At 36.1% G+C, this 19639-nt stretch overlaps 2 protein-coding genes across 2 annotated transcripts; one reads left to right on the top strand and one right to left on the bottom strand.

Annotated features, from left to right (window-relative positions):
* Nucleotides 1-140: 140 nt before the first annotated feature.
* LOC130710768 (NAD(P)H-quinone oxidoreductase subunit L, chloroplastic) lies at nt 141-1716 on the bottom strand. The gene is made up of 5 exons (XM_057560122.1): nt 1246-1716; nt 1064-1153; nt 870-977; nt 662-756; nt 141-464 (listed from the first exon to the last, which is right to left on the bottom strand). The coding sequence occupies exons 1-5, from the start codon at nt 1381-1383 to the stop codon at nt 314-316; spliced, it is 582 nt and encodes a 193-aa protein (XP_057416105.1). The 5' UTR covers nt 1384-1716; the 3' UTR covers nt 141-313.
* Nucleotides 1717-2258: 542 nt separating this feature from the next.
* LOC130710861 (putative clathrin assembly protein At2g01600) lies at nt 2259-10002 on the top strand. Its single transcript, XM_057560243.1, has 15 exons — nt 2259-2486; nt 2591-2660; nt 2761-2858; nt 5796-5934; nt 6101-6228; nt 6495-6587; nt 6770-6820; nt 7388-7453; nt 7540-7605; nt 7701-7781; nt 7884-7964; nt 8152-8325; nt 8399-8480; nt 8578-8699; nt 9403-10002. The coding sequence occupies exons 1-15, from the start codon at nt 2397-2399 to the stop codon at nt 9763-9765; spliced, it is 1704 nt and encodes a 567-aa protein (XP_057416226.1). The 5' UTR covers nt 2259-2396; the 3' UTR covers nt 9766-10002.
* The last annotated feature ends 9637 nt before the right edge of the window (nt 10003-19639 follow it).

The raw sequence follows: 19639 nt of genomic DNA, 5'->3' as shown, positions 1-19639 counted from the left end.
TTTTCTCTAGCTTTTGCACTGTTTTAGTGTCTTCTCTCTGATGCCGATTTTTTTTTCCTTTTAATTGAACGACATTGTTGAGCTTATTAGATGGTCGATACAAAGAAGGAATAGATGATTGCTGTTAGTGAAAAGAAGGGTTGGATAATTGCTTTGAGTGGTCTGCGTCATATGGATAAATTCAACTGAACCCCTCTTAATATTCAAAGCCAGAATAAGGTATAATCCTACATTGAAACACAATGTGGTTGGAGAAAACTGTACTTGAGAAATACAATCGAACATCGAAATCGTTGGTGTTTTGATGGTAACTTCATGGATCATAATCTTCAGGTTCTGCATATGGATACTTGTAGTATGCGTTTTTTATTCTTGAAGGATCTTCAGGTATAGACCACGGGTACTTCATGGATGGATCCCGTGGGAACTTCCTGAAGTTTAGAAATGGTGCCCAAAGAAGGACCCTGCCCGAAAAAGTGTTGGAAAAATTAAGGAAATAACTTCACATAAATCAAAGCTTTCACAAAGTGAAAAATTGTTGAAAAATGAAATATTAATTGCACATTTATATTTCCCTTATAATAAATGTTTTTCATTTTGTATAAAAACTTTAAACCTTTAAATTCTTATCATCATATCAAATGTTGATAGAGCCACTCACCCTGGGAAGAAAATGAAGACAAACATGAATTGGAAATACATCTCCACAAGATTTCTTCTGTACCATCTTCTCCAGATCCAGTTGATGATTATTGGCTGCAATTCACCAAGTTATGCTCACTCAGATATCAGGACTCAGTTTCAGATATACTCAGGTTGCAAATATACAAGGACAGAACTTCAGGAAGTTTTGAGAAACAAGGACTTACAGGAGTTGCAATGAAGTAGAAAAAGAGAACAATCCCCAATTGTATCAAAACCCCGAAGAGTTCTTGTGGGTGGTTTTCACCAGTGACTGCTAATGCTGGGTGCTCAGCCTGTAAAAATAGCCACAATCACCTCTTGTCTATGTTTTCAAAATGAGTGGAAGAAAGAATAGAATTTGTATCTACAAGAATCTCACCAAGGCCAAGAGTGCTCCTATGTGCAATGCCAAACTTGGTTTCTTTATGCTGAGATAATCATTTGTCTTCTGGCTGCAGCATGCAACTATCTGCAATTGGATTAATGGGATCAGGTTAGACAAGCTTTTCAATGAAAAGAGCTAACTAAAACTAATGGAAAATTTGAGGTAAAGCAAAATACATGTAGTGATTGGGAATGACTAGTGTTGTTGAGGGATGATTTCTGTTTGGAAGCAGTGAAGAGAGAAGCAGTCCCCCATGGTGAAGTGGGAATAGGAGGCAGAGCTTTGGGAACATGGAGGCTGAATGAGAAGCTCATTTTGGTTCCTTATCCTTTTCATCAATTCAGTTCCATGGCAAAGGGTGAATGGCCTTCTGTGGAAAAAGATGACAAAATTAAATGTTGATGATGATGACATGTGGATATGAGACTCATCCACCACCACTGCTCTTATGTAACACAAATTGCCTAAACTTTGTAAAAGTCTGTAGTCAACATGAATGTATGGATCTTGTTAAGATTTGGATCCAGTAAAACTTTAGTGGGATGAAAATCAAAACTTGGAATTTTCTGCTCTTAGAAATTTTATCAGCAGTATTTGTAATAGATCATGTATAAATCTGACTCATTTTCTCATTGAGTGAAATGTACAAAATAAATCAGATTGATTTTAATATATTTAAATTAAAATTTGATAATAAATATCTTTTGTATAGGAAATGAAAAAAACCTTGGGAGAGTTAGCCCCACACCTTCACCGCAATGTGAATGTTTCTTACTCGAACATGATTGCTTCTGACGGAGGATACTTGTATTGTATTGTAAGAAGAAAAAAAAACTATAATTTGAAAACTGAAAATTCTGTTATTGAAAAATAATAGTTTTTAAAACTGCAGACAAATAGATTCTAACTAACATTTTCTTTAACCAAAGAGTTTTTATTTTATTTTTTATATGTACTTGGATATTTAATCCAAATTAAAATACAACACCAAATTTTATATACCCCTTGACCATAAAATAATGATGAGGGAAAACAGGTCAGCAATCCACTTGTGATTGAATATTCAGCCTAACTGTAAATCAATGCTTATGATTGCAAAAATGTATAATGACTACTAATACTAGGTGATAATAACTAATTATTATATTAAAAAACAATAAAGTAAAATAAAAAAGAAAATTGAGGCTGAAAAGCCAACGTTGTCGGAGTTTCATTCTTCGATTCGATTCGTTTCTTCTTCTTCTTCGCTCGCTTTTCTCTCTCTTCATCGCCCCAATTTCGCAGAGAAGAGAGAGAGAGAGAGAGAGATCAGCGATTCACCGCAAAAATGGGTACCCTTCAGTCTTGGAGAAGAGCTTACGGTGCCATCAAAGACACCACCAAAGTGGGTCTTGCCCATGTCAACAGCGATTACGCCGTAAAATCCCTTTTCCCCTTTCTTTTCGTTTTCTAAACATAGGGTTTTCCTTTTCCTTCGATTTTGATCCCATTTTCGCGATTTGGGGTTTTTTCTATTGTTAGGATTTGGATGTTGCCATAGTCAAAGCCACCAACCACGTTGAGTGTCCTCCCAAAGAGAGACATCTAAGAAGTGAGTCAATTTTTTGATTCAGATCCGAATTTCATTTCTGGGTTCTTGTTTTTGTGATTTAAGGGTGATTAATTTTGAATCTTTTTTGGTTTTGTTGTAGAGATTCTGTTTGCCACTTCTGCTATTAGGCCTAGGGCTGATGTTGCTTACTGCATTCACGCTCTTTCTCGGCGGTTGGCCAAGACGCGGAATTGGACGGTACTCAATTCTGTTTTTGGCTTCAATTTGTCTGATCTGTTGATTGATAATTTGATATAACTGCAACATACAATTTGATTTTGTTTAGTATGCAATAATTTGTGTTATGTGTATGTATTTTCTTGGACATGGATTCTTACTTTTTACTTGATGGCGCTTCTGAATTTTCTGTGCCTAGATTTCATAATATGGTAGTAGATCCTCACTATCAAATTTGACAGCATTTCCTGTATGGTCATCATATTGTTAAATGAATGTGAGTTGACGTTTTAATGACGGATTGGTGTTCGGTTTATGGCATTTCTGAGTTTTACATGCCATATTATTAGATGAATCATGAATGTAGATCTAATACTTTTTGACTCAACTAGTAAATTGCTATTCACTTTGAAGTAGCTTTTCTTGAAGGTTATTTGGAAAATATTGTCCATGGTAGCTTAAACTTTTGTAATATATAGTTTTAGTGTGACAAAAGCTCAGGAACTCTTTGGCTTGAGAATTTTTTTGGTCTTGGTTTTCTGTTTTAACTTTTAAGGCAATTTCTTTGGTACCCTTTCAAAAGTGGAGGGTTCCATACCTTTTAGTCATGTTTTCTCCATGGTAAACTTTTTAAAATTTACAAATGCGTCCTTTGTATGGTAAAAGATGAACTAAAGGGTATTGTACCCTCTTATTTTTCATGGGTACCGGAGCAACGCCCAACTTTTAATTACAAAAATACAACCTTTTTTTTATACATTTCAAAGATTTTTACACAAAACATTGTAAACAACTTATTATTGTTTGCACTGTACCCTATACATATCCTTGGAAACATACAACAAAATAAAAACATGGTATCATTTTTATAATTAGAAGCAAAAACAGGAAATGAAAAGTTGAAAAAAAAACAATGGCACATATTAAACAGTCCCTAATTATTTAGTAATGATTTCTGGCATGTAGCCTAGATGACACCAGATGACAAAGGGAAATTTCAGTGAAGGATTCAAATATGTTTTGATGAAGTATGTCATAGCTGTCCCAATTATTTGATAATTCTTGTTCTTGCTACTATTGAAGTAGCAACACTTTCCTTTTAAAGTTATGCGCTGGTTTTGATAGACATCTCTTAAAAGATTATTGTATGTCAAAAGAAATTGTAGTTGACTAGTTCGAAAGATGACTAGTTTTATACATGTTACTAGGCTTTCATCATTTTTTTTTCATGAATTATTAGAGGACTGATTATTGGTCTGATAATTTGATTACATCTCTCAGAGGCTGATCCCTTATCACCACCAAGTATGAATAATTTGTTACTTTTGAAAGTTTCCGAGGAGACTTGGAGAAAAGGAAAAAGCCCACTACTAATGGCTGTAACTTTTACTGACTATGACAGAAACTGGATCTTGGTAGGCAGAAAGAAGTTAATCTTTACTAGAGATAACTATCCTACTGTTGAACCGGGTTGGTGTGGATTAGGAACAAGATGAACACTAAAAAAACCTCACAACCTCTCTAGTATTAAATATTAATAGATCAGCACTCTCCTCTAAATGATCTCTTCTCTGAATGGTCCTCATTACAGCCACTTCCTATTTATAGGCAACATGCCTTATTTATTAATCCTACAACTGACTAACTAACTAACTAACTATTATTCTATTAACTAAATATACGAAACATACTCCCCCCCTAAACATCCATCTTAAATGACTAGCCAGCTCTTCCTCTCAATGATCCTAGTTACAACCAAATGACTATCCACCTCACCCCCTCTTCCCATTTATAGTCAATATACCTTATTCAGTAATCCAACTAACTAACTATTATTCTATTAACTAGTTCTATTGACTAACTATACCTAACAGAGTATCACAAACAATGGCTCCAAATTATCACTGAACATCAAGATAAAGATGAAACTGAAAGAAAATATCCTATAGCTCGGCGAACTTAAGATCAAAGCCAAAGGCTGAACACTCCTTCCAACTAACATCCTAACTTCCCCTTCCCACATTCCCCCTCCTATCACCATCTTGCCAAAGATCTCTCCTCCCCACCACATGCATAGCTACCAGCCCTTATACCTCCTCAACAGGTGTCCCATCTCTTCCTTGAATAAATTAAATGGCCCATGACTCAACTGATCAAGGGTATAGTCCATTGAATGGCCTGGTTCTTCCTCTTGACCACCTGGATCTCTAACAGTTTTTCCCTTTATTCCAGTTTTAATGACCAGCTTTCCCTACTGATATAGTTGTATTGTATGACTTAAAGTTAGTTGAAGTTTGGGTCATATGCAGATTATTGGATTATTCTTACAGCATGTTTGGTGCATAGAATGATTCTTCAGAATGAGAATGGAATGAAATTGTCATTACCAGTTCATAGTTTGGTTGTTGCAATGGACTTGGAATGAGTTTGACACATGGAAATGATGGAATAAGTATGCGAAGGAATCAAAGTTGATCTAAAAATAAATTCAGAAAGTTTAATTTATCTCAGATTCTCATGTATATCCTACATAGTGTAGCATGGACGCAAATTCTCATGTGATGGATGTTTAATAGATTAAACAATCCAATAACCAAAAAAAATAGATTAAACAATCCAAGACAAGTGACTGACCTGACTTAACATTCATGTTTGAAAATATTTATTAAAAAAATTGTGTATATTTAATCATATATGAAATTTATAATATGAGTGATCATTGTGCTTAAAATTTATTTATTTTAATATATTATATAATTTTTCCCTCTCAGTTGTTGATTCCTAGATCCACCCGTCTGGACTCTGGAGGGTATAGGAAAACATCCCTTTTTTACTTTAATTATTTGATTTTTGGTTAAAAACATGGTAATTTATTATTTATGGAATGAACGTGAAATGGAAGTTCTGCACGCCAAGTACTAAACAAGATACTATTCATTGCTTAATTATTGTTTACAGGTAGCGTTAAAAACACTGATAGTCATCCATAGGTTATTGAGGGAGGGTGATCCAACTTTTCGAGAAGAACTTCTGAATTTCTCACAGAGAGGACGGATTCTCCAAATTTCAAATTTTAAGGATGATTCTAGTCCAATTGGTAAATTTTTTGACCTTGTGTTCTTTTTATATTGCCGTTTAACTGTCATTTGAGCTCATGCTAGACGTTTTCAACAGTTTCTCTCTGAAAGTGTATAATAATTTTGCATCAACCTTTAAATTAGCTTGTATAATTTGTTTGCCTGTATGATCGCATTTGCTTGCAGCTTGGGATTGTTCTGCCTGGGTACGTACGTATGCATTATTTTTGGAAGAAAGGCTTGAATGTTTTCGGATTCTGAAGTATGATATTGAAGCTGAGCGTCTACCCAAGCCTGCCCCAGGGCAGGAGAAGGTAATTTCTATAACCTGTTATGATAATCTTTATGTGATATCAGGTCAAGTTTCATGTACGTAGCATCTGGTATTTTCTTAAGTGGCTTGAAGAGTGATTGTAAGAAAATGAATAGCCAGCTATAAGCTGACTACTATTTCATGTAACACTTTCCCCTTCTGTGGCTTGATTCATCCAGTTATTAGTTAAAAGCTTAGTATGTTGTCTTGTATATGCATATTCTGTTTATTTTCAGAAACTCTTCATGTTTATTTATTTTCAAGCAGGGTTACAGCCGGACCAGGGATTTGGACAGTGAGGAGCTATTGGAACAGTTGCCTGCTTTGCAGCAGTTGCTATATCGACTTGTTGGTTGCCGGGTAATATTTTAAAACTTGTGGATAACTGGATATTCATTATCTTTTTCTTCGGTTTTCGTAATGTGATCTGTTTGCTGTGGACACTTCAATTTGATTCAAGTGTTTCTATTTTACTACTGCATTTCCTTTAGTATTTTCTCAGATAATTCAAACTGATTGTGTGCTGAATTTGAAATTCACAGCCAGAAGGAGCTGCTGTTAGCAATTATGTGATACAATACGCACTAGCTCTGGTATGTCCTGTATTAACTATTTAGCTAGACACTCTGAATTTACGTATAGATTTATTAGATATTCTGACCAAGACTTCAAATATAGCATACGGTCAGGAAACCTGTGACAGGGGATTCTGTGGTTGACTGAAACTATACTGATTTATTTTCTATGTTATGGATCATTTTCTCTTTCATTTCTATTTATGTGACTTACACCAACAAAAATGTCAATTATTGGGTTTAGAAATAAAGCTTTGAATGGAGAAACTTTCATAGATCTGCGGGCCCATACCATTTACTTATTTATACTTCTTCCATTTAGGATATAACCTACATATTAGGTCGTTGTTAATGTTGAAATTGATTTCAAATTGTCTCCTTCTAATACTCTGTTGAGGGAAGGGAGGGACAGCTGTTATGGTTACAATTTGTTTTCACGGTTAAATGATCACCTACTTGGTTAGTGAAACTTCATATCTATTTCTTATACTTGTAATTAGTATTTGAGGTGTATAGTTTTTACATTAGTTATAATATTACATGCATTTATTTTTGTTATTGATCTGACTATTTTGCTCATTCCAGGTACTGAAAGAGAGCTTCAAGATTTATTGTGCTATCAATGATGGCATTATCAATCTTGTTGATAAGGTAAATTGGCTTTTCAGTATCTATCTGATGAAGATCATGTTTTCAAATAAAATGTGTTTTATGTGAAAGTGATAATTTCCTTGTAGTTTTTTGAGATGCCCAGACATGAAGCTATTAAAGCCCTTGAAGCCTATAAACGTGCGGGTCAGCAGGTGATACTTTTCTTCTTGGATTTCTTTTAGTTAACCACTAGGCTTTTGCATTTAAATTCCATGTTGCTTGTACTAAAAAACCTAAATTGTTGTAGGCATTAAACCTCTCTGATTTCTATGAAGTTTGCAAAGGATTGGAACTTGCTCGGAATTTTCAGTTTCCTGTCTTAAGAGAGGTACGTCTTTGTGATTGTGGCAATATCGTGCTTTGATTTAATGAGTTTTTCCTGTTATTTTTTTAATATGGTGTTCCCCTTGTTTTATTCTTATCTTTTTAGCCTCCACAATCTTTTCTTACAACCATGGAAGAGTACATCAAGGAGGCTCCACGAGTGGTTACAGTTCCAAGTGAGCCAATGGTTAGTGAATCATTTACTGTTTTTATGTATAGCATATTTTCACAGTTACCTTGTAATTTGGGTTTCCTAGAGTTTTGTTAAACTTTGGCGCTTGCAAACCAGTGTATGCTTTTTGATTACTTTCCCTTGAAATACTTATTTTACATTTTAAGTTCTAGATCGTTAATTTCTTGTCTTGTATCAACAGCTTCAGTTGACTTACAGACCCGATGAGGTTCTTGCAATTGAAGACACCAAATCACCTGAAGAAGAGGAGACATCAGTTCCTATTGATAATAATGTTGTGGTCCCCAATTCTGAGCCTGCACCTCCTCCTCCACCAACACTACCTCAAAACAATTTTGACACGGGAGATCTACTGGTAAGTTATTGGATTCAAAGATATCTCAGTTAATGTTGCTTTAAAACTTACCTTATTCGTGTCTTTGGTACAGGGATTGAATGACATAGCACCTAATGCATCAGCTATAGAGGAAAGTAATGCTCTTGCCCTTGCCATCGTTCCCACTGAAAATGGTGAGTTTTTTTTGGGTTTCTTCTCAAACTCCGCCCCTTTGCAAGGTTTAGCGGTTTTTTTCTTCTTATTTATAAATGTATTCCTTTGTGCATATAGGCACTGCATCAACTTTTAACTCAGGTGCTGCTCAAACAAAAGATTTTGATCCAACTGGATGGGAGCTTGCCCTGGTCAGCACTCCAAGTACTGATATTTCTTCAGTCAATGAGAGACAATTGGTATGACCTTCATTTGGCCTTTCTATATTACCTGTATCAATATAAATTGATATCAGTGTAGAACAAAGTAAAGTTATTCAGATTAAAACAATGCACGGAATTCACTGTAGGATTAAAAAATCACATTACTGTGTATAACACACAGGAACTTTTATATTAATAAAAGGCCTTAATAAAAAGTAAGATTGTATTCCACTATTCCAGTATTTGCTCCTAAGATTAATGTGCCATATGATTTTTGAAGTATAATATTTTACTAGTTAGTTTTATACTGGTAAATATTGAATTTATTATGGCATACATGATAAATGCTGAACCAAGGATGACCACATCCTTCTAGAAATTGATAGATGGCATTATCACACTGCATAAACTTCGGGGTTACACTGTTAGTGTTCTATTCTGGCAGACATAAATAAGAATGACTTGTATGAATAAAAAGAATGTATAAGCTATTTACCAGATTTCCAATTATTATTTAGGTCTGCTGAGTAGCTGACCGCTCTCAATCTTTCATCATTAGTCATTTGATCTTATGAACAAATTCTTCTAATAACTGCTAGGGCTGATATTTTAGTGTTCAATATCACAGTGATTGATGAAATTAAGTGTAGTTGGTCTTGAGAAGTTAAGTACAATACAACATAATTCTCCCTAGCTTGAGCTTTATTGATATATTTTTTTCCTTGTCAATGAATTTCAGGCTGGTGGATTAGACTCGCTCACTCTTAACAGCTTATACGACGAGGGTGCATACAGAGCTGCACGACAACCGGTTTATGGAGTACCATCAGCCCCAAATCCATTTGAAGTGCAAGATCCATTTGCTGTATCCAGCAGCATCGCTCCACCAGCCGCCGTCCAAATGGCCGCAATGCAACAACAAGAAGCAAATCCATTTGGTCCTTACCACCAACCGTTTCACCCGCAGCAGCAACAGCAGCATATGTTGATGAACCCGGCAAATCCCTTTGCCGACGGAGGATTCGGGGCATTTCCTGCCAATTCCATTTCTCACCCACAGAACAACAACAACAATCCATTTGGAAGCACAGGCTTGTTGTGAGAATGCCCTTTTTGGAAACGTGTGATGTATTTAATCAATCAATTTGGTTTTGTGCATTTCAGAAGTGAGTAAATAGTTACATGAGCTACTAATTTGTTGTTAGATAGATGTCTTCTGGAATGAAAGGGTTGCCTTGTAAATTCTATATAACACTATGCACTTGATCATTTTATGATATGCACAATGGTGGGATGGCTTTCTTTGAACATTTTACTAATACACGAACACTTCTATACATATTCATATACTCTCTATTGTATGATTTTTATAATAGATAATGTCTCAACCTGTTATTGCTGCATTGTAGGTTTCTAGTTGTGAATATAAAATAAAATAAAATGAATGTTGATGTTATTGTTTGGTCATATCTTAGCATGTCAATGGTAGAAAATTTATTCTCTGTTTTCCTCTCTGGTAGTTGGTAGTGTTTAACACCTTCGTTTGTTTTTTCAATCCAAAACTGTTTATTTTCTAGAAATTGTCACTGAATGAATAGTTAAAATGAACTTTCCCTAAATTTATTTTACCAGCGACTTATGTGTTATGTGTTACTACAATATTAAAGAATTTAACTTATAAGATAGTTATACTATTCAGCAAGTATTGAGAGCTAATCTTTATCAATTACCTGTGGGTATATCATTAAAAAAATCCGGTGTTGGTAGGTACAGCTACAGCCCTGGTGGTATAAGAAAGGGAAAGAAAAGCTGTATTGTCACAAGTTCAATGATCAACCAGTAAGAGCATGCTTGCTGGTAGGACTGTTCATGATTCGGTTCTTTGCTTGAACCGAACTGAACCGAACCTGAACCAAAATTTTGGTTCGATAGAACCGAACCGATATAGTATGGTTCGAACCGAACCGAACCGGTTTCAAATTTTGGTTAACCAGTTCGGTAAAATATGCATATTTATAGATGGTTTGAACCGAACCGAACCGATATACTATGGTTCGAACCGAACCGAACCTGAATTGGTAGTTGATATTTTGGTTCGGTTACCGAACCGGTTTTTCAATTTAGGTTCGAGTTCGGTTCGGTTCTTGAACGGTTCGATTTTCGGTTCGGTTCTTGGTTAGCTTCGGTTCTCAAAGAACCATGAACAGTCCTTCTTGCTGACTAGTGCCTAACTAGTACTTAGAGCACATGCATGAACTTAATAGTTTTCAATATCTACCATAAGGTGCATATGCATGTATTACTTTTATTCGTGCATGTGTATATTTGGTGGTAATTAAGACATCAAGTACCTTTCCTCTTGTAACAAAAAAAAATTAAGACATCAAGTGGGAAGAGAGAAAGAGATAGGTTTTAAAAGATAAAGAGAGGGTAGCTAATTAAGGGAATGATGAATGAGGGGAAAAAGCATGGTGAATAGAGAAAACCTTGTCCCACATGCACCAACACTTTGATGTCATCATCATTATCACCACATTGATCCCTTCATGAAACTTAGATTTCGCATCACTTTGAGTTTAATTTATTTAATCTTAATATTTCTTGGTTAAGGAATCATGAGTGGTATCCTATTATTAGCCAAAACGTCCATGATTCTTACTTTCTCTCTTATATTTTCTATGATAACAGGATCCTAAGTTTTAAATTGAAAGAAAAGTAAAAGTTAGAATTCCTAACGTACCTTGCTTCCCTAAAGACGAATTAAAATAGCAGTTAGAATCTTTGCTAAAACCTAAGTATATCTATTTGCTTTTGTGTGTTCGTTATCACCACAATAAATCTCGGTAACAGTCAAAGGTCATTAGAAAGTAGAAACTTATCGACGGAATAGTCCATCAATAAGTTACCCACAGTCTATGCTTTTGGTATGGACCAGAACAATTCTGTGGATGAAAATGTCACATTGGTGAAAATAACTAACATCTTTTAATTCATTATGTCATTCGAGACAACACAAAATTGCAACCTACATTCATCTGAGTTTTATATGTGTGTGATAAGATGTGAGAGATAGAAATCAAAATAAAGTGCATGTCGGGTGCTACATTGTTTAATTAACTGATTTAATTTGATGCTCTATCTAAGCATTCATTTGAGCTTAACTCAGCCTCTAAACGATTGGAGATGAGGTTTGGATTAAAGTTTGTACGTATCCAAAATAAAATCATCACTTATTTTTGTTCCTGAGAAATGCATTGAAGGTTTTCGATTGTTTTGATTGCATTTCCATTTCTCTCAACAAACACCTCAACTAATTACAACCTCTTAGTTCTTAAAAAAAAACCTTAGTTTGGACAATTTTTGTCCCATCTAAGTGATCTGACATTTAAAATGCTTGCTGTTTGTTGGTTTGAACTTTGAAGAGCTAATTTCACTTTTAAAATGATTAAGGAATAAAAATGGTATCGGAGGAATTAGCAGGAGACTATAAAAGTGGTGTCAGATTCATTCCCCAACTCTAAGATTTATAATAAATTCAAAAAGGTTAAAATGACATGTAATCACCATATCTCATTTCACTCCTTTGGGATGGTGTAAAGATACAATGTCGGTATCATTCTAATCCGTACATTTGGTGTCTGCCATCATCAAAAGTGTAGGTTTATTGGTTAGATTGTTCTGACTTAAGTAAATGTTTTGAATTTGAGTTCTATAAATACAGTTATGTCAAATTTTGATAAAGAGAATTCTGAGTGAAGACTCACTTCCATAACAAAATTTATTCATTCTTGTGATTAATTTTATTTGTAAAGAAAAATTATTTTCCCCATTCTTATCTTGGAACCAGAGATTTGGACATTCAAACCATCAACAATCCTTATCAACATATCCATGATACTGATAGGACATTGGTACTTTGTTAAAGAACTAGTTAAATAGAATGAAAGAGATACATAACAGTCCAATTATTGTAGGCTATATATGTCTCGATGAGAGAAAAATTGAGAGAAAATGAGTGAATTATGTTATTGTTTGGATGAAGAGAAAACAGAAAAAAAATTGTCGAAATTTGTTTGATTAGCTGAAAAAGTTAGAAGAAAGAAAATGGTATTTTACAATAAAGATATATTTTTGTCTCGGTAATTAGAAATTTAGATTTTTTTCTCAAGATATACTTATGATAAAAATATATTTTTCCCTCTCTTATTTCGAATCCCTTCTAAGCAAGGATACTTACACAGTTATACCTTTTGTACTTCAAATCTATGTCCCATTCTCCTTCACTCCAAAATTCTTGCAAAACAAACAAACAAATACTAGTGCTTATCTTTTCTAAGCCATCTTACCATTACGGCTCCAGATAAAAGGACATAACTAATACTAGTATGTTTGGAAGTGATGATTTTGATAAAAAAGGTGGCTTCTTCATGCTATTAGTGCTCAAGTAGAACTAATGCTGCCTATCTCTGCTCTATTCCCATTCTCAATACTGATTCTCATGACAAAAGTATGTCTTCTATCTCCTCTTCTCTATTCTTTAATTTCCCCTCTTCCCAACTAGAGCTACTATAATAATCTTACATGCATATATCATAGTCTAGTTTTATTCAAAGTCATATGTTTTCTTGAGAATTGGAGATTAGATTTCCATTTTCCAGCTGTAGGAACCCTCCATTAGGCTCCAGTTTAGGAACAATTGTACTTGGAAATTGGATGGAAAGGACCCACTTTGGGTCAACACTGATTTGGATGTTCGGAACAACTTTGATCAATTTATCAATTCACACTTTTGGAGTATGTAGTTTAGGCCTCCGATTCATTGTATATACATCAAATAGTGAAATTAAAATCTGTTCATTCATGATTAGATTAACATATATATATTCAGTTGTCTGTGGTGTGCATTCACACATGGTCTTCATTCTGCTCTCTTGTAAGTAAGCCATTAATAAATAGCTTATTCTGTTTGAACTTTGAAGGAGCATGTCAGCAAGATACTAGCATGAAATTAGGATTCAAGAAGATTAATTACAAATTTGAAAATCCATGTTTAACCATTAATGAGTATTCTCTTTGCAAATCCTAGGATAAAAAGAATGACATATTACTTAATGTAGCAAATCCAGTATGACACTTTAACCTTCAACCTGGGCTAATATTGATGCAGCATCTGATTTTGCATTGGTTGACTTAATATTGCACACCTAAAAGGTGTAAACGTTGCTGTTATAAATGGTAAAAGAAACTGCTATTCATTCTTCATTTTTTATGGATTCTCAAATGCAGATGGACAAGAGTTATGAAGTTCTTTGCAAAATATTTAGGGATGAAGCTAATGCTGTTTTGGAGAACTGAGAGCACCATTGGATTGGGTCGGGTTTCCGGGTTCAGCTGTTTGTTTGAGGTTGTGTGCGGGTGTGGGTACGGGTCGGGTGAACCCGAAACCCAATGGGTTCGGGTGTGGGTTTAAGTTCACCACCCATTTCGGGTTCGGGTGCGGGTGTGGGTTTTTGATTTCGGGTTTGGGTTTGGGTTTGGCAAAACCCGCACCCTACCCGACCCATTGCCATCCCTATATGGTATAAGTATTACTATTGGATTGTTTAGATTTTGATCACTCTTGTGCTATCAAACACATCTTCTAATTCTATTCAGTACTCACTATCTATATATATATATTTTTTTTTTTTTGAAAGAAACATAGATCTCATAAATCAGACAGGCATGGAAGCCATAGCATCAGAGGTTACAAAAGCATCAAGGCCAGGAGGTCCCTCCTCTATCCAAACCAAAAAAGAGGATGCCCCCCGGGCTAAAAAGTCAGCGGCTCGGTTGCCGGAACGACGAACAAACAAAACATCAATGTTTGCAAAAGATAAAGCTAAAGTACGACAATCAGAAATAATCAAATCAAGGTAAGAAGAGCCTCTAGTTCGACGACGCCACCACTGATAAAGCTGAAAGGAATCCGTCTCGAAGCAAACTGAGAAGAAGCCAAGATCAATAGCAAGCCTCATCGCCCACCGCAAGCAAAGTGCCTCTGCTAGTCCCGCTGATTGCATCATCACCGGAGCTAAAGTTGCAGCTGCCAGGAGAGCACCTTCCTCATCCCTCGCCACCATCCCAAATCCCGCCATAGCACGCCGCACGGAAGCATCAACATTTACCTTAATCCACCCCACCGCTGGGCGCGACCATGCCGCCGCTTCCGCCCTAGGGGAGCGCTGCAAAGCTCCTGGCCGAGGCAAAGCCTCAAGAGACGCGACCCGAGCAAGGACATGGTCAAGGGATAACTCACGGTTCTGAAACAACAACGCATTCCGAGCCTCCCAAATCACGTACACCACCGTAATGAATTTGTCCACCACCGTCTCACACACCCCATCCCACATTCGGGCCACCACCACATGGAGTGGAGCATCCTCCGTGACCCCAAGCCCCATGATAGCAAACCAGATACGCTGAATCACAGGACAAGAGAGAAGAACATGTACCTCAGTTTCTTCCTCTAATCCACACCATGGACACGACGGATCCACGTCCAGACCCCGACGACGAAGTGCTGTCCTCACAGGAAGATAACCCGCACAAGCTCTCCACATCACCTCTTTGCAACGAGGTAGTGAGTGAGCCTTCCAAACCTGCGTCCAAAACGGACCTGGCACCACAGCAGCTGTAGACGACGATGCCAACAAAGATCTATTCTCCAACCTGAGAAACTCATAGCCACTTTTAGAGGTATACCACCCATCAGGAGAACCTGGCCAGAAAAGACGATCAACACAGCTCTGAATAGGCAAAGGGACCGCTAGAATAACCGCTGTAGAGGCTGGGTTAAAAACCATCTCTACCAACCTCACATTCCATCGACCATTCACTAACAAATCTGACACCATTTTTAAGTGTAATTCCTCAAAAAGATCCTGACGATAAACCAAAGGTGCACCGTTTGGGAGCCATGCATCATGCAAAATATTCACCGACTGTCCATTCCCAAGTCTCCATCTTCCACCCCTCTCAAAGATCCTACTTGATTTCAAGATACTAGACCAAGCATAGCTGGGCCGATATCCTCTCTTAGCCCCTCTCAGCTCTCCACTAGGAAAATATACTGCCTTGAAAACACGGCTAAACAAGGAATTTGGAAAATGATAAATCCTCCACCAGTTCTTTGCTACAAGAGCCAAGTTAAAAGATTTAAAATCCCGAAAACCAAGTCCACCCTCATCTTTTGCGCGACATAATTTGTCCCATGAAACCCAATGGAGACTCCTTTTAGAAACATCTCCCCCCCAATAGAATTTACTAATCATTCCCTCAATCTGATCACAAAGCCCATCCGGCAGAACAAAGCAGGACATCACATACGCCGGAATAGCTTGAACCACCGCTTTCACAAGTACCTCACGACCCGCTCTCGACAAAGACCTCTCTTTCCACCCTTTGAGCTTCTTCCAAACTCTTTCCTTAACAAAATGAAATATCTGAGACTTCGACTTTCCAATGATAGTCGGTAACCCCAAATACTTATCAAAGCTTTCCACTGCCTTTACTCCTAACAACTGTCTTAGCTCATGGAAAAAATTTTGTGGCACGTTGCGGCTAACTGAAAGCATTGATTTATCAAGATTAATAGCTTGGCCTGAAGCCCTCTCATAGGAAGAGAGAATATTACGAATACACTCCGCCTCTTGCACATCTGCTCTAGCAAAAATAACACTGTCGTCTGCAAATAATAAATGTGAGATCACAGGAGCTGATCTAGAAATTTTAACCCCATGCAAAGAGGAATTTAAAACAGCTTTATTAATCATAGCAGAAAATACTTCCCCACACAAAATAAAAAGGTAGGGCGATAGAGGGTCACCTTGTCGCAACCCTCGATGAGGAGCAAAAGGTGCCTGTCTATTCCCGTTAAGCAAAATAGAGAAACTCACAGAGGATACACATCGCATAATTAGGTTCACCCAACAAAGTGGGAAGCCCATAGAAGTCATAACAGACTGAAGAAAAGGCCACTCAACCCGGTCGTATGCTTTAGACATATCCAGTTTGAGTGCCATAATGCCATTCCGGCTCTGAATTCTCTTTTTCATAAAGTGAAAGCATTCAAAGGCAATTAACGCATTATCCGTTATAAGCCTACCAGGGACAAAAACACTTTGCGACTCACAAATTAAATCAGGCAAAATAATCTTCAACCTATTTGCAATGCACTTTGTGATAATCTTAAAGATAACATTACAAAGGCTAATGGGCCTGAATTGGCTAGCATGCTCAGGTATTTTAATTTTAGGAATTAAAACAAGCAAGGTTTGATTCACAATACCTGGATCAATGTTACCCTGAAGCACCTGCAAGCAAAAGTGGGAGACATCATCTCCAATTATAGCCCAAAATTTTTGATAGAATAAAGCTGGTAATCCATCCACCCCTGGTGCCTTGGTTGGGTGCATCTGAAAAAGAGCCTCCTCTATATCCTCACGGGAGAAAGCTGCCAGAAGCGTCTCCCGATGAGCCGGGGAGACTCTATTAGCGACTAAGGCCACAGCCTCCTCAATCCCGGACGGGTTTGAGCAAGTGAAAAGATCCTGAAAATAAGAAATAAGCACATGAGCAATCTCCTCATCCGTCTCCACTTCCCTCCCATTTGCATCCTGAATGCATTCAATCATATTACGTCGTCTCCTTTGGGAAGCTTTCTGATGGAAAAAAACGAGAATTACGGTCCCCATGGCGAAGCCACGTCGCTCTCGATCTCTGACTCCACATAATCTCCTCATGCTCCAAAAGCACATCAAGCTCTCGCTCCGTCGCCCTGATCTCGTCGAGAACCTCTTGAGTCGGAACCCGTCTTTGGAGACGTTGGAGAAGAACTCTCGCCTCCGAAATCTTCTTTGGAATATCCCCAAAAATGTCTCTCCCCCAACTGTCCAAAGCCTCACCCACCGCAGTAATTTTCTGGGTGATCCCCAATGATGGCCTCCCCCACACCCCATCCACAACCTCCCTACACGCCTCCCCCTGTTGTAACCACAACTCCTCAAATCTGAATCTCCTCTCCCTCTTCTTCTCAACCCTCTTCTTACGATTCCCACAATACACCAAAATCGGGCTATGGTCAGATTTGTACCTCGTTCTATTATAAACTGAAGTCACTGGCCACAATTCTTCCCACGCCTTGTTGACTATGGCATAATCAAGACGCTCCTCTATGTTACCCGGATGCCTGTTATTAGACCATGTAAAACGGTTCCCTGAGTAATTCACCTCATGTAATCCACACTCCCTACGAAGCAAAGCGTGTTCTTGAAGTCTCCCCACATCCGGCGGATCCCCTCCAAGTTTATCATCAGGGGATAAGATATCATTAAAGTCACCAAAGCAGCACCAAGGAATAGAGTCCGCCGGTTTTAGTCTCTGAATCATTTCCCATGTCCTCCGTTTATTGCGCTCGTCTGGAAAACCATACACCGCCACACATTCCATATAGGCATGTGAGTCCGCATCAGTCACGGAAAAACGAATGTGATTCAAAGAGGAGCTAATGATCCCCACATCAATACCATCACGCCAAAACAAACACAACCCGCCAGCTCTAGAATGTCTGGCACCAGCACACTGAACTGGAAATATATTAAAGAGGCCTCCCGCCCCCCTCTGCCGTAACATCTCTGCTGTAAACAAACGAGTCTCTGAAATAAAACAAACATCAGGAGCTTCTGAGTGGACACACTTGTGTTTTTTTGCATGCAATAAATGCATTAAATCATAAAAGCTCACATACTTTTATATTAAATACATTAAAAAATAAATAATTTAATAAATTAAAAACTGAAAAAATTTGTATTATAAAAAACTATTCAACTACTTATATTAAATAACAACATTCATAGACTTAATATTGACTTGAGCTTTGCATTCAACAAATTTAAAAAATCAAAATTAAAAACAAAATAATATTTATTAATAATTAATTTAGATAAAATACTTTAAAAATAAAAAAATTCTATATATGTATATATCTATATACATATGTAAAATAGACTTGAAAAAATAACATTAAACACATAAAAAATAGTAAATTTATTTTGAATTAAAAAAATTAAATTAAAAAATTGAAAACTAAAATAAAAACTACATCAACTTTACTATTCATTATATTAATTATTAATTGTTAAACTTTTCAATTTCTCGTATTTAAAAGTAATTATTAAAATTTAAACCTTTTCAATTTCTCTTATTTAAAATGAAATATTTAAATTTTAATTATTCATTACAACTTGAGGTGAATTTTTAAAAAATAATAATAATTGAAATTGACTACCTTACATTAATGACAATAATAGATTGTTAATAATAATTTGTTTATATTCTTTACATTATTGTTAATAATAGTTATAAATCTTATTAGTTATTAATCACTAGTATTTTTGACCCGTGCGATGCACGGGGGATATTCATTTTTATTTATTTTGTCTATTTTTATTATTTGTGTGTTATTTTTTAAAAGATATTTTTGGTATTAAAATAATAAATGTTTATTATATCAAGAAATTTATAAGTTTTGTTTTGTGATAAATGTGTTTGCTTTTATAAATGGTACATTGTTTTAAAGTTTTTTTTTTTATGATGAACGTGTTTGTTTTTGTCTTGTAAGAGCAAAATTATTAATTTATTTGTGGTTTTCCTCATTGTTGACCCATGCAACGGGATATTATTTTTTATTGATAGCCTGTAATTTTTTAAAATGTGTTATTTTTTATGCTTATTAAAAGAAAGTTTAAAATAAAAAAAATTAATTTTAGATATAACAAAACATAAACTTGAAAGTTTTTTTTACGATGAATGTGTTTGATTTTTATTTAGAAGCACAATAGTTATATTTATTTGAGTTTTTTTATTTGTTTGTCTAAATGTTTGCATTATTTAAATTATTTAATATAAAAATTTAATAGTTTATTAAGATAAAGTGA

The sequence above is a fragment of the Lotus japonicus genome, chromosome 4, assembly GCF_012489685.1.
Source record: "Lotus japonicus ecotype B-129 chromosome 4, LjGifu_v1.2".
Classification (NCBI taxonomy): Eukaryota; Viridiplantae; Streptophyta; class Magnoliopsida; order Fabales; family Fabaceae; genus Lotus; species Lotus japonicus.
The sequence above is the reverse complement of the archived record's forward strand: the minus strand, read 5'-3'. Positions and strand labels throughout refer to the sequence as shown.

Excerpts from the sequence above, each read along its gene's own strand:
- LOC130710768 (XM_057560122.1), bottom strand. The coding sequence starts at position 1,383 with ATGAGCTTCTCATTCAGCCTCCATGTTCCCAAAGCTCTGCCTCCTATT. Across the intron at positions 978-1,063 it reads TAGGAGCACTCTTGGCCTTG|GCTGAGCACCCAGCATTAGC; the intron begins GTGAGATTCTTG and ends CTATTTTTACAG. Across the intron at positions 465-661 it reads GTCTTCATTTTCTTCCCAGG|GGTCCTTCTTTGGGCACCAT; the intron begins GTGAGTGGCTCT and ends TTTTTCGGGCAG.
- LOC130710861 (XM_057560243.1), top strand. The coding sequence starts at position 2,397 with ATGGGTACCCTTCAGTCTTGGAGAAGAGCTTACGGTGCCATCAAAGAC. Across the intron at positions 7,782-7,883 it reads AGTTTCCTGTCTTAAGAGAG|CCTCCACAATCTTTTCTTAC; the intron begins GTACGTCTTTGT and ends TTATCTTTTTAG. Across the intron at positions 8,326-8,398 it reads TTGACACGGGAGATCTACTG|GGATTGAATGACATAGCACC; the intron begins GTAAGTTATTGG and ends TCTTTGGTACAG.